General features: G+C 34.3%; 2 protein-coding genes across 2 annotated transcripts; both read right to left on the bottom strand.

Annotated features, from left to right (window-relative positions):
• Positions 1 to 864: 864 nt before the first annotated feature.
• Positions 865 to 4,706, bottom strand: LOC140805890 (very-long-chain aldehyde decarbonylase CER3-like). The gene is made up of 11 exons (XM_073162250.1): positions 4,450 to 4,706; positions 4,088 to 4,308; positions 3,375 to 3,607; positions 3,029 to 3,248; positions 2,789 to 2,916; positions 2,347 to 2,603; positions 2,146 to 2,253; positions 1,854 to 2,060; positions 1,651 to 1,761; positions 1,399 to 1,572; positions 865 to 1,261 (listed from the first exon to the last, which is right to left on the bottom strand). Exons 1-11 carry the CDS (start codon positions 4,498 to 4,500, stop codon positions 1,091 to 1,093), a joined length of 1,881 nt encoding a protein of 626 aa, XP_073018351.1. The 5' UTR covers positions 4,501 to 4,706; the 3' UTR covers positions 865 to 1,090.
• Positions 4,707 to 15,089: 10,383 nt separating this feature from the next.
• Positions 15,090 to 16,846, bottom strand: LOC140805887 (tetraspanin-8-like). The gene is made up of 2 exons (XM_073162247.1): positions 16,245 to 16,846; positions 15,090 to 15,564 (listed from the first exon to the last, which is right to left on the bottom strand). The coding sequence occupies exons 1-2, from the start codon at positions 16,740 to 16,742 to the stop codon at positions 15,262 to 15,264; spliced, it is 801 nt and encodes a 266-aa protein (XP_073018348.1). The 5' UTR covers positions 16,743 to 16,846; the 3' UTR covers positions 15,090 to 15,261.
• Positions 16,847 to 22,194: the final 5,348 nt, after the last annotated feature.

Here is a 22,194-nt window from a genome sequence, read left to right as displayed (position 1 = left end):
TTAATTTAACCATTAAATTATTAAATACTATAAAATAGTAACTTGAATTATAATAGAACATATGAAGTTTTGTTGGTATATTTATGAGACAGATCTCTTATTTGGGTCATCTATGAAAAAGTATTACTTTTATGCTAAAAGTATTAAATTTTATTGTGAATATGAGTAGGGTCGACCCGTCTCACAGGTTAAGATCGTGAGACGGTCTCATGTCAAAGATTTGACAAAAACTTGTGTGAGACGGTCTCACGGGTCGTATTTGTGAGATGATCTCTTATTGGGTCATCCATGAAAAGTATTACTTTTTATGCTAAAAGTATTACTTTTTATTGTGAATATGGGTAGGATTACACATGAGATCCACTCAAAAGATTTTAAGCGAAATAATAATTATTTTAATCAGAAAGGAATTAATTAATCAAAAAGTTATTATTCTATATAGTTAGTTTAATTTTAAAGTTTTAAAAAAAAAAACTTATCATTATTTTAAGGGTAGGTCTTTTGTGAGACGATATCACGAATCTTTATACATGAGACGTATCAACCTTCACACAAATTTTTGTCTCATTTTTCAATTCTAATATTGGTAGAATGAGTCTTATCATTTTGAAAATTAAAAAGTATATGAACAAATCTGATGAAGCTTAGTCGGTGGATTAAATAATTGAAGTATCAAATTAAATTTCGATGGAAACATTAATGTGTACTACTTTTATACGAGCAAAATTTTTGTCTAATCTTAAATTTTTTATTTATCAGATGTTAAAAAACAATTACTCGGTTATGGACATTTTCAGAAAAATTAACGTAGAAATATATTATGTATTATGCAGTTTCTTGAAATCTCCTACTTGATTGAATTCGTGGCAATCAAATCTTTAGTATTGCTTCATTGCAGTAAAAATGAGTTATCGTCTACTCATGATAATAAAAGGATATATAAATATATAGTTTTGATACAGAGAGCATCTGCCACGAGACCTATATGAGTACCGATGAAATGGTGTCTTGCATATTTAATAGGCGGACTTCGTCATCTTAGTCGGTGCTCACATAGGAGGCTCGTGAGTGGATGTTCACCATATTAAAATTAAATAATTATATTGGACACTGGCTTCAAGCCATGCTTCAATGCTGCTTTCCATACTACATCTATCATGTCCACCTCCAACGCCCCAACTTCGTGGTGAGTCCATCCTTCCAGCGAATGCACAACTCCGCCAGCGTGGCAGGCGTGGACGACCCCTCGTCCCATCGTATACTGCAGCCAAATTGACAAATTTTGAGACAATTGGTGCTGGAGTTGAATGGTGTGAAACAACTACTTTACCTAGTATGATTATTTGCACGGGTCTGAACAATGGAATTTGATTAGGGGTGGTTTATGTATCGACTTACCTCGCAAGATCCTAGTCCTTCGACGTCTTCGGGTAATTTCATAGCAGCAAGATCACCATAAGTGCAGTCTCTTCTGAACTGAAGCACGGGTGGGACAACAAATTGATGGAAATGAGTTCCAGATGGGGCAAACCTTTGCTCTCTTGCTGTGATCCACTTTCCAACTATCCATGTCTGTCATAAACCAACACACTTATCAAGCTTACAACAAGTTCTTGTATATCTGTTCTGAAGGTGTGGAAAAACTAGTACCTTGCAATGTTGTGCTGCTTGGTACTTGGTCACTTGGACTAGATACTTCTGATGATCAGCTTGTGCTTCTTTCTGAATTTTTCGAAATCTTTCGGTTGATTGAGTTAGCATCTGCATAATCATACATTCATTATATGTCTTGTTAAAAAAAAAAAGGAGCATACTACACAATCGAAATTCACAGAGTTTTCATATCTACGCACAAGAACTCGAACTCCTTTTCTGCAAAGATAAAGGGCAATAGCCCTTCCGAGTTTTGAAGTTGCTCCAGTCAAAAACACCTCAGTCACATCCTCAGGGATCTCATTTAGTATCACTGCAGCTGTTAAAGTATTCCCGTGGACAACTCGAACCTTAAGGTCGGGATGCTTGTCAACAAATAGTCTTCCACCTCCATTGAGAGCCTCATTCTGCACAGAGATTTAAATTTAGAAACTAAACATAATAAAAACGACAAACAATTCATGAAATCGGAGCATTTCTCCACATGCACACCTTATTTAAAGCAGCGAGACTAATAACTTTAACACCCAATCTGTTAGCCCTCAGTATAGCCTCTTCAATCTGCTGATTGATGCCTTGTGCAGCAAATGGCAAGAAGTACTGCAAAATCAAAATTAGAAAAAAAAAATCAGAGATTCTTTAATATTTCCTACCTTGCCAAGATTGGTTTTAAATCAAGTCTCATTTACAAACCTGAAAACCAAATCTTGGAACAATCCACGATTGGTGCAACCGATCCCTAAGCTCGTAGAATGAGTACAAGAACGTCTTGGACTTAGCCCACATGATTAGCATAGCCAAAAACGATAATGGCAAGAAGGGCATCAAGTAGATTCTGGTGTAGTAAGGCAGAGCTGCAATATTTCTGTTGCAAAAGGGAGGGTGCATAGCCGATGACATGTCTACTACATGGGCTAGAAACACGAAATCAGGGATTCTCACATTTTTTCCTGCATTTTCAAAAACATGGAGTTGAGTTTCTCGCTTGTCATGTTTCCTGATTAAATACTTTTTTTGTTCGACCTTTTTCTACATTACTAATTACACAACAAGCACAGTTTAGGGGACTACAATATCCTACATTTGACAAAATAACAGAGAACTGCTAGTCATATATGATGTTGGATTAGCCGACCTGACTCTACACGGTTTCTCTTGTGCGTCTCCCATGATTTTTTGTTCAAAGTATTTCCTAATGCATCAAAAAGGGGCATGAAAAGGCAATAATTGGTGTCCATCTCTGCGTGATGCAGGCTGTGGTACCTGCGGTGAAAAGGAAATACAAACAGAATTACAACTGCAAATGGACCTTAAATTCATGTTGGCATATATCATACACGATTCACCAAAGTTAAGCAAATGACTTAACCCTTACGTAGGCGTATAGACGACGTATTTGAGAAAAGGGATGGCCTCAAAAATCTGATGGGGAATGATTTCCACATTTGAGTGACCCAAACATCTCAGCAAATCGAAGATCAAGATGTAACCATAGATCAAGCTTAAAGATCCACAACCGATCAAGAACGAACCCATTACTGGTATCCCGATCAAGATAGTCAATAAAAGTTGTTCCAAAAAAGTGCCATGTCCAGCTGCAAGAAAGATCGAACATGAAACGAGTCACAAACTGGCTCTTATTCATCGACTGATCCAAAAAAAATTAGTCCATCAAGTATCAAAGTTTGAGGTATAAAGCTGCATAATTTAATCGGTCTAACCTGTATAGGCTTGTGGCACAGGAGATGAATGATGGAGAGAATGGTAACTATTAAAAAGATAATCTCCGTGGAACCATTTGTGCACGGAATAATAAAGAGGCTCTGAAATGGCTATGTGAAGTGCAATGGCTGAAGTGATGCCTCTCTTGTTCCATACAGGCATTGTTTCAAAAATTGGAAACATGTACATAACCAAAGTAGCCACCATAGCTTGAAGTAAGATAAAATTATCCCTGTTCAACCAAGAAATTCTTTAAAAAAGCAAACACAATATTGTTAAAAAAAATAATCATAATAATAATTATGTGATCATAGTGATTACCCAAAAAATATAACAATTTTCATACTATATTTTTAAAAAAATATGTTACTGTGAGCTGTACTTTATTATGTTAACAAATAAAAACAAAATAATCATCCATAAAAGAAATATAAAGAAATTTTCACATATATATGATATTCAAAATTTAACACTGAAAACCAGAACAATTTTAAGGTTTGGATTCAGCCCTCCAAAGATGATTACTTTTATCTTCTTTTTTTGCCAAAAAAAAAAAAAAGGATTTGCTGCAGAAGAACTTTATAGGGGTTTCTTAATCAGCCTCTTTTAGAAGAGGCTCTGCGTACATGAATGATCTGTTTCTTGGGGAATATATTCCATTGCACGTGAGAAACAAAAAAAGAGAATATTAAGAATCCAAACAAGAAATTACCAATGCCATTCTTTATCAATCTGCTTAAAATCAGCCCCTTTCTTCACAATCAACCGATTCCGAGTAAAAAATAGCATGTTGCAGTAACATGTCCACCCTTGGTACATTAAAACTCTAAGCGCGCATAAAAGGAAGATATGAAGGAACCAACAATCTTTCAGGGACTCCTCTTGATATCTTGAATACATGATTTTCCCAGCAAACAGCCCATACAAGACATACTGCCAAAAAACAAACAAAACACCAAAAACTAAATCCCCGAATATGTTTCAAGAAATCAGAAAATTTCACATGGGTTTCGTCTAAAATCTATAAAAAGAAAAAATTGGCAAACAAAAGTTGTCTTCTTGTTGCTAAAGTACCTTATATTTACCCAAGATTTCCCATGGCCAAGCGGAAAGGGGTGCAGCCATGTCTGAGTAGCTGCAGAAACCTTAATTCCTCTCTGTCTCCCAGAGGTGTTTCTCAAGCGTAAGTATATTGGAAACTCCCCCAGTTGCTTTGGAGGAAGAGGAGCAAAACTATATATTATGTAGAAATATAAGCTTTGGAAATGAATAATGCTGTTTAATTTGGATGACACTTTCAGATTGAAACATTAATTTTCCACACCAGTGTTATTTATAAACACATAATATACATTGATGATTGATGGTTAAGATTCGAGCTGTGTTTTTTTTTTAAATTTATCAACCAAATAAACATAAAACCAGACAAAGTCTGTGTTTAGGTAAGGAGGAGTTAAATTTGATGAAGGTCAAGCCATTATTTGTGTCACCTTCAATGTCCTTGCATTTTGTACTATTTTAGCTAATAAACTGCATCTTGAGAAGCAAATTTCCATTTCCCACAATTTATTTTACGTAAAAATCTTTGTATGCGTCATGATTCGCAGTCTAATCACCCCCCAATCACTTTATTTGAATTTTAAATTCCATTCTTACTTACATTTTTCAAGTTCACATGTCACTTATTGATGGGATTTTGACAATTTTTTTGAAAAAAAAAAACCAATGAAACTAACTGATGGCCTTTTCAGTTTATAAATCAGACCGACTTTATTTTTCTAGAAAGAAAATGGGATTTGAACCAAATTTTGTTGCAACTTTTAATTTGTACCGTTTTCATTTATTTCTTGCGGAAAATTGGATCATAGAGAAGACAATATAAGACGTTTTTATAGACTAGAATAGATAAATAATTAATGTGATCTTCTTGCCAACAGATTGACGGTCACAAATAATAACATTTTGGAAGATCAAAATTGCATTTGGTAGAAGCCATCTTTTTGTGACTATGCGTGTCCACATGCATGGATTTAATGTGGCCTTGGAGTGTGTAGGTGAGTTGGGGGGAAGGATATGGGCTGGCAGCAGATGAGCAAATTTAAGGGTCTTCTCCACAAATAAAATTATTCGAAATTTATTTCAATTTTCACTTGGATATATGAAGATGCTACATATGACTATAGCTCATGGTACTTTTTATTAGCAAAATTGACATAAATTTTGATATATTTCAATTTTGCACTTGGATATATGAAGACGCTACCTATGACTATATAGCTCATGGCACTTTTTATTAGCAAAATTGACATAAATTTTGATATATTTCAATTTTGCACTTGGATATATGAAGACGCTACCTATGACTATATAGCTCATGGCACTTTTTATTAGCAAAATTGACATAAATTTTGATATATTTCAATTTTCACTTGGATATATGAAGACGCTACCTATGACTATAGCTCATGGCACTTTTTATTAGCAAAGTTGACATAAATTTTAGGGGGGTCGATTCGAGTGGATTGGGTCGGGTTGAGAAACAGTACTATTCAAAAATTGTTCAACCCGAACATAACTCGAGCCAACCCGAAAACTCTCAATCCGAACCTGAACTCGAATCAACCCGATCAACTCGTATAACCCGAATTTGAATTTTTTAGAGAAAACTAAATAAAATTCAAAAAATAGCAATAATATTAAAAAAAACAATAATATTTTAATTTAAACACATAATAAAAAAATCTCCCTCATATATATATATATATATATATATATATATATATATATATATATATATGAAAGTTAGTAGGTCTCTTATAAGACGGTCTCACGAATCTTTATCTGTGAAACGGGTCAACCCTACCGATATTCACAATAAAAAGTAATAATCTTAACATAAAAAGTAATATTTTTTCATGGGGCAAAAACTTGTATGAGACGGTCTCACAGGTCGTATTTGTGATACAGATCTCTTATTTGAATCACCCATGAAAAAGTATTACTTTTTATGCTAAGAGTATTACTATTTATTGTGAATATGAGTAAGGTTGACCCGTCTCACAGATTAGGATCCGTGAGACGGTCTCACATGAGACTCACTCTTTTCATGGAAGACTCGAATAAGATATACGTATCACAAAATACGACCCGTGAGACCGTCTCACACAAGTTTTTGCCTTTAAAAGTCTAATCGTATAAAAATAAAGTATATTTACTAAATCAAATAAACAATTTTAAAAAATAAAAAAATATTCAAAATAAATATTAAATAATGAAAATATATAAAATAAATATACAATAAATATTTTTTCAGACATTAAATATATAAAAAATATAAGTAATATTTATTAATTATATATTTTTTAAAAAAATTAAATTTTCGGGTCAACCAACCCAACTCAACCCGATCATTTTTTCCGGGTCAGCTATCGGGTCCAACCCGATCTGACGCGAACCCGAAAACTCCAAACCCAAACCTTATTTTTTTCTCGTTAAACCGTGTCGGGTTGATGGGTCGTATCGGATTTTGATACCCTTAATAAATTTTGATATATCCGCAACCGTGTGTATTCATATACATGTAAAAGGGAAAAAAATGCAATACTGATAACTTATTCAAAGTTTTTTAAATAAAATGACCAAATTGAACAATACTTTTAATTTAAATGTCTATTAGAAAGGGAATTCAAATTAGATAAATTCAGTGAGAAAATGGATAAATAATAATAATTTTAAGTTTCCCCACCCACCATCATTTTCACAATCTCCCATCTTCCAGCTGCTATTGTTTCTCAGAGCTGGACTGACCATCACATTTCGCGTTCTATGGTACTAATCTTTCACACCTTATGCACCTCATAATTTCTTCTCTCGTACAATAATAATAAAAGCATAAAAACTTCACACATTTGCATGAAATTTCTATGTATCCATGGTCAAACCCCATGGACAAAAACTCACTTATATACAATGTTATGTGTTGGTACGGGATATGATCGTTCAAGTCTATATATACAACTCTCAGAGATTTTATCCAACTAACGTGAGACAACTAACCGTTTGCATTTGATTATTTCAAGTTTTTTTAAACTAAAACAAAAGCTAATTATTATCACTTCTGTTCAACTAAAAATCTTGAATTCAAATAAAAATCCTTTTAATTTGCTGACATGCAATTGAATGTGTGGGATGGTCCAACTTCCAAGTAGTCCATCATGTCTTTTGGCTCTTATCTTAAATACACCATGTGAATATTATAAATCCCTATTAAATTCAATTGCATTCATCTTCACATTCACTGTCTGCTGCACTACTACTGCTTCACTTGAAATGCTTTCTTACATATATTAATAATCCTACACACTCATTCCAATATATATAAAGTTACAGCTTATTGTGATATATAAATATTAGAAATTATGATTTTTAAAAAAAAATTAATTAATAAAAGAAAAAGTTAGTGTGCATGAGTTGCATGGGAAGATTCACATGTTTGTCGTTTACCTGAACTTTGTTGTAATCCTATGAAAGCATTTGTTCTTTTTAAGGAAAGTTCATGTCTTTTAATCTTCCTTTCTTTCTTTTTTTTATGTGCATGATCCACAACTTGAATATAACGACTTGTTCAACCTTTACCCAAATAAAAAATATTTGTTTAACTTCATTCAAGTTTATAAAAGTTTAATGAATACATCATGTTTAGAAAAGTGTTTTATTAAGTACAAAAAGAATTACTTAAAGAGTAGGTCTCTTGTGATATGATCTCACGAATCTTTATCTGTGAGACGGATCAATCCTATCGATATTCACAATAAAAAGTAATATTCTTAGCATAAAAAGTAATATTTTTTTATGGACGACCTAAATAAGATATCTGTCTCACAAAATACAACTCGTGAGACCGTCTCTCACAAGTTTTTGTCTTTGTTAAAATGATTATTTAAGTAGGATATAATTTTGGCATTTTCCAAATTTATATTATATAATAATTATGTGGATTTTTTATAATAGTCATTTTGTAACCATAACAAGAGATCGTGAACACTTATTTTAATTATGAATAAGTTTCTTATGAGACGGTCTCATGAATCTTTATCTGTGAGGCGAGTCAAACTCTACCGATATTCACAATAAAAAATAATACTCTTAGCATAAAAAGTAATAATTTTTCATAGGATGATCCAAATAAGATATCTGTCTTACAAAAGACGACCTGTGAGATCGTCTCACACCAATTTTTATCTTTAATTATAATTGTATTATGATATGAATATATGCATGACATAATAGGTTACAGATTTCATTAGAATACTTATTAATTTTTAATCCAATAGTCTGATATTCTTTTTCTCCGCTACAAACGCGACATGGAATAAACTTATTATTTTTTTTAAAAAAAAAAGGTACATTTTACGTAATTACTTTTTTTAGGGTTTGTTTCTAATTATGTCAATCACATCGAGATTTTTTTCCGAAAGTTTGTCAAGTTTCTCTCTATTGCACATAAAATAATAATAATAATAATAATAATAATTTAAAATCACTTCTACAAAAGAAAGAAAAAAAAAAAATTCCGAAAGCAAAAATAATTCAGAATTTAGAGAATATTAATAAGTTACAAGTAAAATCTGAGATTGGACACGGAAATGACTCGTCGCTGTTGCCATCGCTATATTGTCTTTTTAAAATAAAAAATAAAAATTCAATACATTGATATTGGTGTCAGCACTAATTAACATTGAATTTTCCCAAGCTAGCGCTTACCAGATTGTCCAGCATCCTACAGCCAACAATGAAACTGAGTTTTTCTTTCAATTATTACAATTTTGAAATTTTAAGGATAATGTGAGAACGTAACATGATTGTTTTCTTTTACATATTCATTAAGTATTTATTTATTTATATTTTTACAATAAAATTACAACTTCGTACTTGTTTTTGGCCCTTTTCATGGAACTAAATAGACCCATTAATCATTTGTAAAACAAGTCAAAAATTCTTCTCGAAATGAAAGGTCAAAGCATTATATTGAAAGTTGAAACCATTGCCAGTGGCGGATACTAAAAAAAAGGGTGAACCCCACCCCCGAGGGCTCCATATAGAGCCGTCCTAAGCTCCGGCGTGAAGGGAAGGTAAATCAGGGTTATGCACCAGTTTAGGTACTCAGAAGAGAGGTTGGCTGGAGAAATTCTCCATATAGAGAAGGAGCCGAGACTCGATCCCTCACCAACATGGAGTAACAGTTCTTCATTCCAGGTCCTTACCACGCGGCCTATGCCCTTGGGGGCCTAGTGGCGGATACTAGAATTTAAGGTTTGAGGAGACCGCATATTAAGTGACGATAATGTGCGGCGTTTTGGAGCTACCGATTTCCAAAGGGGCTGGCCGATTTGCTCTTCAGACTTGTAATGCGTATGTTACTTTCCAAAGACTTTTCTAATTGAGTGTGATAAATATAAAAAGAAACAAATTAAGAAATATATACATATAAGAAAAACGTTGTTATATAGCAATATGATTTTAAAATATTTCAGAGGTCAAGAAGATAGGTCACTACTAGCGAAATTAATTTTAACTTAATAAAAACCTGAGTTTGTTTTTTTCATTCTCTTTTTTGTCGTTGTATACCTTATTTTTAAATTTAATGTAAAGTGCAGAAATTATCTTTTAACTAATTTTTAAAATCTTTTTATACGAAAAACGAGTAAAAAAATTTAATTTTTAATTTTATAGGAGATGTTCACGTTAAACATCGACATATCATAAAGATAAAATTGAGTTATCATAACAAATGTTCAACTTGAGTTCAATAATAGATATTGAAATTGGTCTAATTGAAAAACAACGAAGGTTAGACTTATTAATCACTAAGCCCAACAATCACAATCACAATCACAATCACAATCACAATCACAAATAAATAAAAAATTTAAAAACAAACTTGAAAATGGAAATGAAACCATCAAATAATCGAACCAAACACTTCTAGCATAGCCTAAAAAATCGAACCAGACACTTCTTAAAAAGGTGTCTTTCCATTTAAACTAGTTACTGTCTAATGCTAACTTAACATTTTTATCACTATATATATACTATAGAAAAAATAACTAGTATATAATAATAATAATAATAATAATAATAATAATAATAATAATAATAATAATAATAATAATAATAATAATAATAATAATAATAATAATTGATACCCTCGTAAGAGCCCGGGTCATGGATGACCCGGAACATCAAATGGATTCCCAAATCCGAGTGAGTCTCCAGATGGATTCTTCTAGAGCCAGGCAGGTGAAAGCCCATGCTCTACTCCCCGAGCAACCAGACGCCCGGGCTCTTGTATAAATCTCCCGAGAGGCATTCTACTCAGGCACCTCGACAACAGTGTCACACTCGAGTGGTTCAGAAGATAAGATATTGTCTCGAGAAATGTGCCTGACAGAATCCTATTGATGTAACACGATGGAAAAGTAGAGTGGCTTGACAGGAAATCAACATCAAAGGCTATAAGTAGTAGGTATACACTGGTTATCATTTTCACCTGCTGACTTAAGCATCGGAGTGGCCACGTCGGACACCCCTCCGGCGCCCATTCACGAGTTCATCTCCTTGTCTGCAGGTCACATTGGAAGCTATAGCTCACATGTTCATCTACTATGCTCATTTTCCTGAACAACATTATTGATAGCAGATCCGTTGGAGCTCCTTACTCGGCTCACCCATTTCAACGAGATCATATCATTGGCGCCGTCTGTGGGGACTTGAGCTCAAGGCGTAGATATGGTTTCCATTCAAAAGTAAGTCTGACCTTGCTCGGCATCTCAGTAAGCCCAACTCCGCTTGACAAACATACAAGTCCGACCAGCTCGGCATTCAGATCTTATATGTGGATTTTATATGGGCTCAAAGCTCATCAACTATCCCGGATTGGTTTGGAAGAGCATTTGCTATGCACTCAATAGCATACAACTATATTAGTCACGAGAAGCAAAATCTTTTAAGTCCGGGAGGTATGAGGCCCCGGCACCTATCTAAAATCCGAGAGACATGAGGCCCCGACACTCTTATTTAAAGTCCGGGAGGTATGAGGACCTCGATACCTTCTTGTAAGTACGGGAGATACGAGGCCCCAGTACATTCTTGTGAGTCCAGGGCTCCGTAACCTGGCTCGAGGCTCCGCACCTCGACCATTCCCAAGTTCCGAGACATGCTCCCCGGCCCAAGGCTCCGCACCTTGGTTATTTATAAGCCCAGGGTTCTCAAACCTGGCTCGGGGCTCCGCACCTCGACCATTCCCAAGTCCCGGGACATGCTACCCCCAAGGCTCCGCACATTGGTTATTTATAAGCCCAGGGTTCTCAAACCTGGCTCGGGGCTCCGCACCTCGACCATTCCCAAGTCGCGGGACATGCTCCCCGGCCCAAGGCTCCGCACCTTGGTTATTTATAAGCCCAGGGTTCTCAAACCTGGCTCGGGGCTCCGCACCTCGACCATTCCCAAGTCCCGGGACATGCTCCCCGGCCCAAGGCTCCGCACCTTGGTTATTTATAAGTCCAGGGTTCTCAAACCTGGCTCGGGGCTCCGCACCTCGACCATTCCCAAGTCTCGGGATATGCTCCCCGACCCAAGGCTCCGCACCTTAGTTATTTATAAGCTCAGGATTCTCAAACCTGGATCGGGGCTCCGCACCTCGACCATCCTTAAGTCCGGGAGACACGAGGCCCCCGATGCTTTTATAGATGACTCAAATAAGAGATCTGGCGCACAAAATACGACCCGTGATACCGTGTCACACAAGTTTTTGTCACTCACACATATATATGTATATATATATTGTGCAGCATAAAAATCATTATAATTTAAAATTATACAAATTATTATGATAAACAAACATATATTGTTGAAAATGTGATACATTCAGCTTATAATTATAAGACGGAAGGCGACCTATATTGTTGGTTAGTGTTGGTTATACTATTGTAAGAGAAACGTGTTTCCATTAGTACGCTTTCCTTTCCTTTGTTAATTGTTTAATTGTTAGGTTAGCATTTTTACGGTTTAGAGTATTGGACATATAAATAGCATGTATTCTTCAGTACGTCTTTCTCAATACATTGGAATTTCAGCTCCACGAGAGCAGAGCTTTCCCTTCTTCGTTTCTTCATTTGACATAGTATCAGAGCCCGGGTTTCACCGTTATGTGTTGGACTGCCTATAATTAGGTCATCTGTTCTGCCCATAATTGGGTCATTTGTAAACTGCACGCTCCAGTTGTTCATTCATGGGCGTGAGAGGGGTATGTTAATTGTTCCACATCGGTTGAATAAATAACCTTTGAGTGGTATATATGGGATTGGACAATCCTCCCCCCTTAAGCTAGCTTTTGGGGTTGAGTTAAGTCCAAGTTCCAATCTTAACATATATATATATATATATATATATATATATATATATATATATATATATTCCCAAAGACCAGACATTATTTTACATAAATATATTGGCAATAATTCAAAATGGACAACGTACAAAAAGGCTTCTACACTTTTCACCAGGGCCCCTCGACTTAATTCTCTAATAAATGATTTTCAATGCTTTATATATATATATATATATATATATATATATATATATATATATATATATATAAAAGACATAAAAACATTATCCAGCTGTTCTAAGTTTTTAAATACATATTTTTTTTATATTATTAAACACATAATTATTTGTCTACCATACATAAGCACAAGTACGTCACACAAGATATGCAGGCACAGAAAAGGGATACATGAGATAAGCTTATTTGCACTACCAGATTATTCTTTGCTAACTTCGGAGATCGCGGTCGCTACTTTTTAGTATGCATTGAACAAACTCGAGTCTCATGCCCCGTCCCGTTTTTTATTTAGCTTTTCCTAAGTGAGCAAATTCAAGTTCCATTCCCATCTCCCTACTTTTTATTATAGCACGTGGTGCCGCGAACGTGTACAATATTTACTCTAATTAATTTCTATTAAAATAAAATCCATATCATAATATTTAAACTTGATTGAGATAATATTACAACTAAGTTTCAATGACCATTTTGGGCAAAAAAAAAAAAGAAATTAATATTGAATTCCACCCGTGAGGCAATGACATTCCAAATTGAATAATTCCCCAACTAATTCCTCAACTGTACCTAACAACTGTTGTATTTTTATAAAGAAGCACAGATGGAGCGGCAGTGCACATGCTGTGTTAGACCATTCCAGGCATCCAACTGAGAGTGACATTTCCATTAATTAAATTTTGAAGGCCTTTCAGCTCAAGCCCACCTAGATTAGGTCTGCACCTGAGACCTACCCAGGTTTATTTTTATAATTAATTGATTAATTAATTAATATCTTGATTATGGTACCTTTTTTTATTTATTATTAACAGAGACTTACTTGCCCCCACCCCCCTTAATTTTTTTTATATATAAACTAATATTTTATGTACAAATAAAGTAAAATATTGATATTGCTATTTAATATTAATGATCCTATCATTTGTTTTTCTTTAATTTTCAATATACTAAATTAAGATTCTTTTCCTATAAATATATATATCCAAAATAGTAAATATCAATATTACTATTTAATATGAGTAAATGTAAAATCCATATTCATTAGATATAGTGATTTTTCATATTCTCTAAGATGAAATATTTTTTTAAGAAAATAATTACCCCCTCGTAATAAGGTCTAGTGTGTGTATATATATTTTAAATAAGAGTGATGTGTCCTGTGGGATTGTTTCAAGAATATTTATTTGTGAGGATCAACCCTACCGATATTCACAATAAAAAGTAATACTCTTAGCATAAAAAGTAATATTTTTTCATGGATGACCCAAATAAGATATCTGTCTCACAAATACGATCTATGCAGACTGTCTCACATAAGTTTTTTGCTTTTAAATACTATAGTATATAAATAAAATTTAGAGGCAATGATAACTTGGAAACATGATCTTACTGAATAGTGAGGCCAACACCAGAAATTGAGGCCTAACAGGTGACTGAAATTGAAGCCCAAAATTGTATCTAAATTGGAATATATTAGAATAGTCTGAAATTTGAGAATAATGTAGAAAGAGCAATTTTTTTTTATTTTTTATTTTTAGCAGATCAACAATGTTCTACAAGTATGTCCGCACCATGCCAGTAGTTACAACATAACTCAAAAAGATCTGACATGCATCCTTGAACATAGAGGGCTGCTCATTTTCACGAGTCACCTGCTCGGCCGAGCGCATACAATGGCGAATAACTAAACCCGAGTGCTGCGCCCAAGGTCGACGGATGGACTTAAGGATAGAAGCTTCTGCGGATGATACAGAAGCTTTGGAAATGGACTTGATCACCATTAGACCATCCTTTTTTTTTATAAACCCTTGCAACCAGTGATTTTGAACAGCTACCAGAATGCCCTCTGGAACAGCCACTAGTTCCTCATCGATTCTTTTACATAAAGCAAAAACACAATACCTCATGATTCATCCCAAAGTGACCAGAATGCTTAAAACCAGTTTACCTGCTGGAGGAACGCTCCATCGAAACTCGACAGGCTTTGATGATTATAAAATAACAGAAAGAAATCAAGGCAACACTGTAAGAACATTCTGCGGATGAGCCAAAATGTGCAAGACAGGATATGAGTCGCATAAATGTCTAACAAACATTAAATTCCAAATGAAATATTATTACTGCATAAATCTAACTATAACAATTCAAAAATGTCCGAATCATCACGAGGGCCAAAAAAACAAAAATCAAAACAATATACTGCACATCATACATCCAAGAAACCAACATCGACTATATAATCCAGCCGAACCCTCGAGAATGTACGTTCAAGGGTATCGCTTCCATGAATTGTCCTCCGTGTTGTTTCGGAATGCACAACACCCCACCGAGTACACGATGATGAGGAAAACGAGGAATATGATGTTTATAACAGCCACCTTCTTCCATTCAGTCCTGATGTTGTCCAATAGTCCAGCCTTGCACGATTCGCAACCATAGCACAACTTACTCGAGTCGTTGTTCCAGGTAGCACAGTCAGTGTTGATGGCTGATGATGTCGAGTTACCGATCCAGTTCGTTGGGCTAACATATTGGAAGTTACAATCATTCGATGGCTTGCAGCAACCGGACTGTCAATTTAATATTACTATTTTAGTATACACATCTTTACCCAAAGTAAATATATTCTAATAAGATTTTAAGTCAACATGACATCTTATGCACAACGAAGGCAACATTCATAGTACTATTACAGTGTTTGATGAATGAAACTAATACAAATAATGGCGACTATCCGAAAAGGTGATGAGTTTGGTGGAAAAAGTAAAGAAGAACAAAATGTGAGTAAAGAAAGATCAAACGGTAAACTTTTTAAAAAGGTTAAGAGTCAATTACTAATAGTGGGACCACAATCACCAATTATTGATATTCTAATCAATACTCACTGACCAATTTCCTCTTTTGATTTTTTTGATCAACCACCACATATAGTTTCTCAATCTTTTCTAAATTAAAAGAACACCAGAACTTTTCCACCCAAAAATCCATGCCAGTTTACAGAAACAATCCAAGATTAAATTTGGAACAGAATGAATATCAAGATCTAATCATATAATGCTCCCACAAATTAAATACCAAGATCTGAATTAATAAGTCAAACTTTCCCTTCCTCGAGAACAGATCCATAAAAAAAAAGAGTTTAAAAAAAGGTATCGATTCTAGCAGGGCCGCATTTAAAAAAAGTTCCCAACTTTATTCAAAAAAATCAGAAAAAGGTTAATTTTGGAGTAGATTTTTAAATCTTGAATACCTGAAGAGCAGAGAGGTGCTTTCTGTAAAAATCATCCACTGGAGTAGACACATCATCGATAAGACTCTGGCAAATCTTACTGTCAGCCAAGCAGCTACTAATCTTTCCCCAATTCTTGTTAACTCTTTTCTGCAACCAATTCGAATAATCCCCAAGTCTATATTCTTTATACCCTTTCCCAGAAATAACCTCTCCCGCGCCTTTGTTAGTCACCACAAACGCGAAAATGGTGAAGCAAAACAATAGAACAATCAGCAAGAACATGACCAATAGATAAACCCACATCAGCCAAGAAACGCGGCAGCAAGAGCCCACGATTCCTGCAATCGATACCAGCAGAATGAACACTCCTATTGCGATCACGGGCTTGTCAAGAAACCGCGCGCACTCTGTGTTGCCTTGCTTCGAGAGCCATATTCCGCCGGCTATGATGGGGATCGATAGAAATAACGTGACTATGTTCAATATCCCAACCAGATTATTGCTGCAGCGCACCATTTTTCAAGAGAAACTTCAAGATTTGCCTCTTTCTAATTCAGCTGGAAGAGAAATGATTCAAAAGAAAGCCTTTTTGGGTTTGGAAGATAACAGTGAATGTATTGTGTATATATAGGATATTCTTGGCATCATGATGAGAAATTTCAAAGAAGGAATCGATCAGATTCGGACGAAGCAACATGAGATGCTGCGGCTTAGCGCGTGGCAGCGTAAGCGCGTTTGACAGCAAGAGTCAAATTTGATTGGATAAAGTTTAAGGCAAATTCTAACGTTCTCTTTTTTGTTTTCCAGGCAAAAATTAAAAAATTATGTTCTCCAAAAAAAAAAAAATGGGATTTCTTACATAAATACAAATTATTTTACAATATAATAAATTATATATCTCTTCCAACTACGTAAACGCTATTTACTTGTGAATTAGATAAAGTAAAGAATTTTCAGGTGTGAAACTTTGTTAGAATTCTTCCAATTATTAATTTTCCAAGTGATAATAATTTTTTTTGAGTAAGTCTGATGTGAGACCGTCTCACGGATCTTAATCTGTGAGACGGGTCAACTCTATGGATATTCACAATAAAAAGTAATAATTTTAACATAAAAAGTAATACATTTTCATGGATGACCCAAATAAAAGGTCCGTCTCACAAATACGATCCGTGAGACCGTCTCACACAAGTTTTTGCCATTTTTTTCTTATAAAAGTATATACTATGTTAATGTCTTTTTATCAATACCCAAATAATTTATATGTGAAAGAGGTAGAGTTGTCCTCTAATTAGGTGATTACATTTTGACCCGTGAATTTCTTAGACCATGACATAAGATTTGGTCATCCCGCCTACCATTTTTCCCCCTTTTTTAAAGTGTCAAGACTTTGTGTTATACATATATTTGCTTGTGGGTATGTATATATTCATACGTGTTTGTGTGTGTAATTACTTTGAAAGAGAAGTTGTGAAGTTGGAGTTTTCTTGAATGAGTGGATCTCTGTTGCACCGAGTCTATGTCTTTGAGACAGTCTCATGAGAATATGATATACAATTATCATGAAAAAGTAATTTTACTTTCTTTTTTTTTTTTGCATAAAATATCAGTGTTTTTATAACCAGACCGTTAATCGAACCGGTCAAGCCTTAAAAAATGGTTCAACCGGTTCCACCGAACGGTCGAACCGGATCAATAAAATTAATATTTTATTTATTTTATATAATAAATAAAATAGTAAAATATTGATTATTTATGTTTTTATAGTTTTTACTTAATTTTTAAGATGAAAATTACAACAAATATCTAAATAAACACCACTTTTCCGGTTTTTCCGGGTTTTAACCGGTTTCCGTTTTCCGGTTAAACCGGTTTTCCGGTTTTTTCCTTATCTCCGGACCGGTCTGGAGGTCGGTTCGCGGTTGAACAGGTCCGACCGGCCGGTCCGGTCCGGTTTGGAAAACAGTGTAAAATATAATATTTTTTATGAGTTGTGTAGGTTGAGAGACCTGTATCACCAAAATTGATCTGTAAAATGGTTTCACCATAGTTTTTATCTTCTTGAATTATAAGGTGGTTAATTTAATATATTGATAATTTCTTTGATTTAGTTATAGAAAGAATTAGGCATGTTGCCACTTGCTGATTTGGCCAAATCCAACTGGTTGAAGATGGTTTCGGAAAAGTATATATTATCACCTAATTTACCCTAAAAATAAGGACAATGGTAGGCAGAAGAAACAAGTTGAATTAAATAAATTGTTCATCAGAAATAAAATAAAAATCCTCTTGTATATGCAAGTATTAATTAAATTGCAGTTGGTAATGAGAATCATTAATTCAGTATATCATCGATTCTTACAGACAATAAAAATCTCGATTGTTTGAGAATCCTGCCGTTCGATAAAGATTAATTATTTCAAGGACAAATTTAATATTTTTATATACGGATTAAAGAACCAGTCTTCAGTCCAATACTACGAGCTTCGAAAAATATATAATTACGGGGTCTTCAAGTTTCTATTGGGAGATTTACTGGCAAATAGTGGCTACATATTTAGTAAAAATAATTGATAAGACAAAACGAGTCACATTTTTTTTCGACAGACTCTGTAAGAAAAAAGAATTAGAAGAACGGGTCGATATTTTTCTTGAAAGGGGAATTGCATTAATTAACAAAGTCAAAGGATATATTAAATAGTAAAAACATGTGTGAGACGGTCTCACGGCTCGTATTTTGTGAGACAGATCTTTTATTTTGGTCATCCATGAAAAAGTATTATTTTATGCTAGAGTATTATTTTTTATTGATATCGGTAGGGTTTACTCGTCTCACAGATAAAGATTCGTGAGACGGTCTCACAAGAGACCTACTCGTATTAAATATAAATTAAGGAGAACAATTGTAGATGCAATTGGTAGGGAAAAGGGACAAAGTTCAACAACATGAGTATAGGTTATTGGCTCCCCGCTGTTAACTCGGCAATCATCGTATTCTAGTCGTTTGAACTACTTAGGGTTCACTAATATTGCCGGCGTCGCAATCTGTGTTGAACATGTTCGTGATCACCACGGTGTATTTTGGTATCCCATTTGTCGATCTTAACCATTGGATCACTTGAATATCGGACTCGTGATGCCCAAGTCATTATTTTCACCCGCTGATATTTTTTTTCTCATTAGGATCCGTATTCATTGATCTCTCGGTTTCAGAAATCAAGATAAGAGAATCGAACAGGATATATTATTTATCTGGGATAGGGAATAATGAATTTGATTAAAACTATGTGGTAGGATTCTTGGTTTGACCATCGGCACGAAGCATAAGATGAGAGCTAAAAATACATAAATTTTGAGGTTAGGATCAGAAATAAGAATGGCCATTCTTGAATACATTGGGCATTCAGACGAAGATGATGCTTAAGAAGAAATTGGTTTCAATCTATATCTATATACCTATAAAAGTGTGGATCACTCATTTGTTTTCCAATTGTGAAAAGACACAAATGTCTTATTTATTATTATGAATTCAAAAAATCATGTAAGGATATATTTGTAAAATTGTAACAAATGCTATTGTCATTACAACATACATTGATTGTAGTAATTTATATCATTTCAATAATAAAATGTAACTAAATGCTAATAAATTGTCATTACAACATACATTGATTGTAGTAATTTATATCATTTCAATAATAAATGTAATTCCTATATTCATTTTATCAAACTTTGCTAATATGAAATCAAAAAATCATATAAGGATATATATGTCAAAAATTCTAATTAAATAATAAATAAATTATAATATTACAAGAAAAAATATAAAAAAAAATTAACTATATGTCCAATAGTAGAATAGCATAATAAATATAAAATAATATGATAATGTGAAGTTTAATACTAACATATTTTATGGGTTTTTAAATAACAAATTGAAAGTAAATAGTTTAATAAATTTATTAGAAGAATTTATATTATCATAATTTTGTAATTTAAAAATTCTTTAATGGAAAATTGTGAAATAAGAAATTTTGAAAATAATATTACATAAAAATTGAATAGATATTCGATAATAAAAAATACATTAGCAAAATTATATTTTTTCATACATAATTCTTACAAAAAAAATATTAAAAGAATATATTTTTTAATAAAAATATATATTTTTTATTAAAAATATTAAAAGAATATATATTTAACTATTATACTTATAAAAGGGTAAAAAGAATAACAAAGTTTTTCATTATAAATTTTCTATTACTCCCATAAATTGTGTGTTGTTAGATTAATTGCATGAAAATTTTTTTACACAATCATTAAATACATAAAGATCATAATAGTGTTTTTTTTAATATAAAATTTCAACATAAGTGTAGTAGCCCGAATCCCAAATTAGGTAATTAACGGATTAATGGTGATTAATCATGATCGGAAGGTCTGAAGATGGTTCGGTAGCAACGAAGAGTTCGGAAGGTCCGAAGTGAGTTCGGTGGATCCGAACATGAGGTGTCAAGAGTCGATGGACACGTGTATGTTCGGACGGTCCGAAGTGTAGGTTCGGAGGATCCGATCATGAGGTGTCAAGAGCAGCTGGACACGTGCAAGTTCGGACGGTCCGAAGTGTATGATCGGAGGATCCGATCATGAGCTGTCAAGAGCCAATGGACACGTAGCGTTCGGACGTTCCGAAGTGATGTTCGGAGGATCCGAACATGGCCTATAAATAGTGCTCGGATTTCTCATTTGTGACTTGCCATTCCTTGAGTTAAGTCTCCTCTTTGAGAGTTTTGGAAGGATTCTAGGGCTAGTTGTTGTTCGAGCGATAGCCGAGAGCTGCCGGGATTGGTAGCATAGCAGCGCCGGAGTTTCGAGGCAATCGACATCAAAGGGCTGTCGACGGACGAAGGTAAACCCTAAACCTTTGGTAGTACTAGGGAGTACTGGTTTTGCTAGTCGAGCATGGTAGAATTGATTGGGATATGCTTTTGATGCGTAGGCTTGTTCTAGACCTGTTGTCTGGTTGTTCCAGTGGATTAGGATTGCTGTGTTAGAGGTACGAAAGTACTATCCGAGATATCCTGGTTGAGTATACATTCATATATGTGTTGCATGATTATGTGGTGCATTATTATATGTCATTTGATGCATGCTATTATGTCACGTTTATTACTGCACGTTGCATTTCACGTTGAGCCGTATCTTCTTCGAGATAGCCTTTGCTGTTGAGCTGTATCTCTTTCGAGATAAGCTATATCTTGGGGCCGCTCAGCCCTGTCTTGTGGACGCATGGACACCGAGAGTACACAGTGGCCGACGGGTCGGGAGGGCTTCGGTGGTCCGGGACATTTTAGGTCCACGTCTGTCTTGTAGTGGATGCAGTGACCCAGAGGTTGGACCGCGCGGCACTATCCACTTGGCGCCTCTAGACTGAGCATTTTGAGATCCTTTGTGATTCCTGTTTCTTGACTACCCCGGTATCATGATCATAGCATGTGCATTTCATATAAGTCTGTATACTCATACTTTTGTACTGGGCGTTCTTATCGCTCACGTCCTCGGTTTTGTTTATCTTGGACACCCCATTCCCACGGGGCAGGACTCAGGTTGGACAGCTCAGGAGGAGCAGGAGGAGGACGTTGAGTAGACGGTTGGTTTAGTTTTCGGTATTGTTCTATTCGATTGGGTTGTATAACTCTAGTTTGTTGACTTTTTCCGCTGTTATCTCTGATTATTATTATTAAGTTAATCGCATGCTTAAGTTCTTGATTAGTAGGTGATTCTGGAACGGGTCACTACAATAAGAAACTTTGAAAATAATGTTACATAAAAATTGAATTAATACTTGATAATAAAAAAATGACATTTTCTTGATATATAATTATTATAAAAAATATTAAAAGAATAGATTTTTTAATTTAAAAAAATCATTAAAAATATTAAAAAATATATATTTAATTATTATACT

The sequence above is a fragment of the Primulina eburnea genome, chromosome 11 (genome assembly GCF_022965805.1).
Source record: "Primulina eburnea isolate SZY01 chromosome 11, ASM2296580v1, whole genome shotgun sequence".
Taxonomy (NCBI): domain Eukaryota; kingdom Viridiplantae; phylum Streptophyta; class Magnoliopsida; order Lamiales; family Gesneriaceae; genus Primulina; species Primulina eburnea.
Note: the sequence above shows the minus strand (reverse complement) of the source record. Positions and strands in the feature narration are given on the sequence as shown.

What these genes read in the sequence shown, in the direction of transcription:
- LOC140805887 (XM_073162247.1), bottom strand. Translation starts at nt 16,742, where the DNA reads ATGGTGCGCTGCAGCAATAATCTGGTTGGGATATTGAACATAGTCACG. An exon ending in AGCACCTCTCTGCTCTTCAG is followed by an intron (nt 15,565 to 16,244) that starts GTATTCAAGATT and finishes TTAAATTGACAG; the next exon opens with TCCGGTTGCTGCAAGCCATC.
- LOC140805890 (XM_073162250.1), bottom strand. Translation starts at nt 4,500, where the DNA reads ATGGCTGCACCCCTTTCCGCTTGGCCATGGGAAATCTTGGGTAAATAT. An exon ending in ATTGATAAAGAATGGCATTG is followed by an intron (nt 3,608 to 4,087) that starts GTAATTTCTTGT and finishes TTGGTTGAACAG; the next exon opens with GGATAATTTTATCTTACTTC. An exon ending in TACGTCGTCTATACGCCTAC is followed by an intron (nt 2,917 to 3,028) that starts GTAAGGGTTAAG and finishes TTTTCACCGCAG; the next exon opens with GTACCACAGCCTGCATCACG.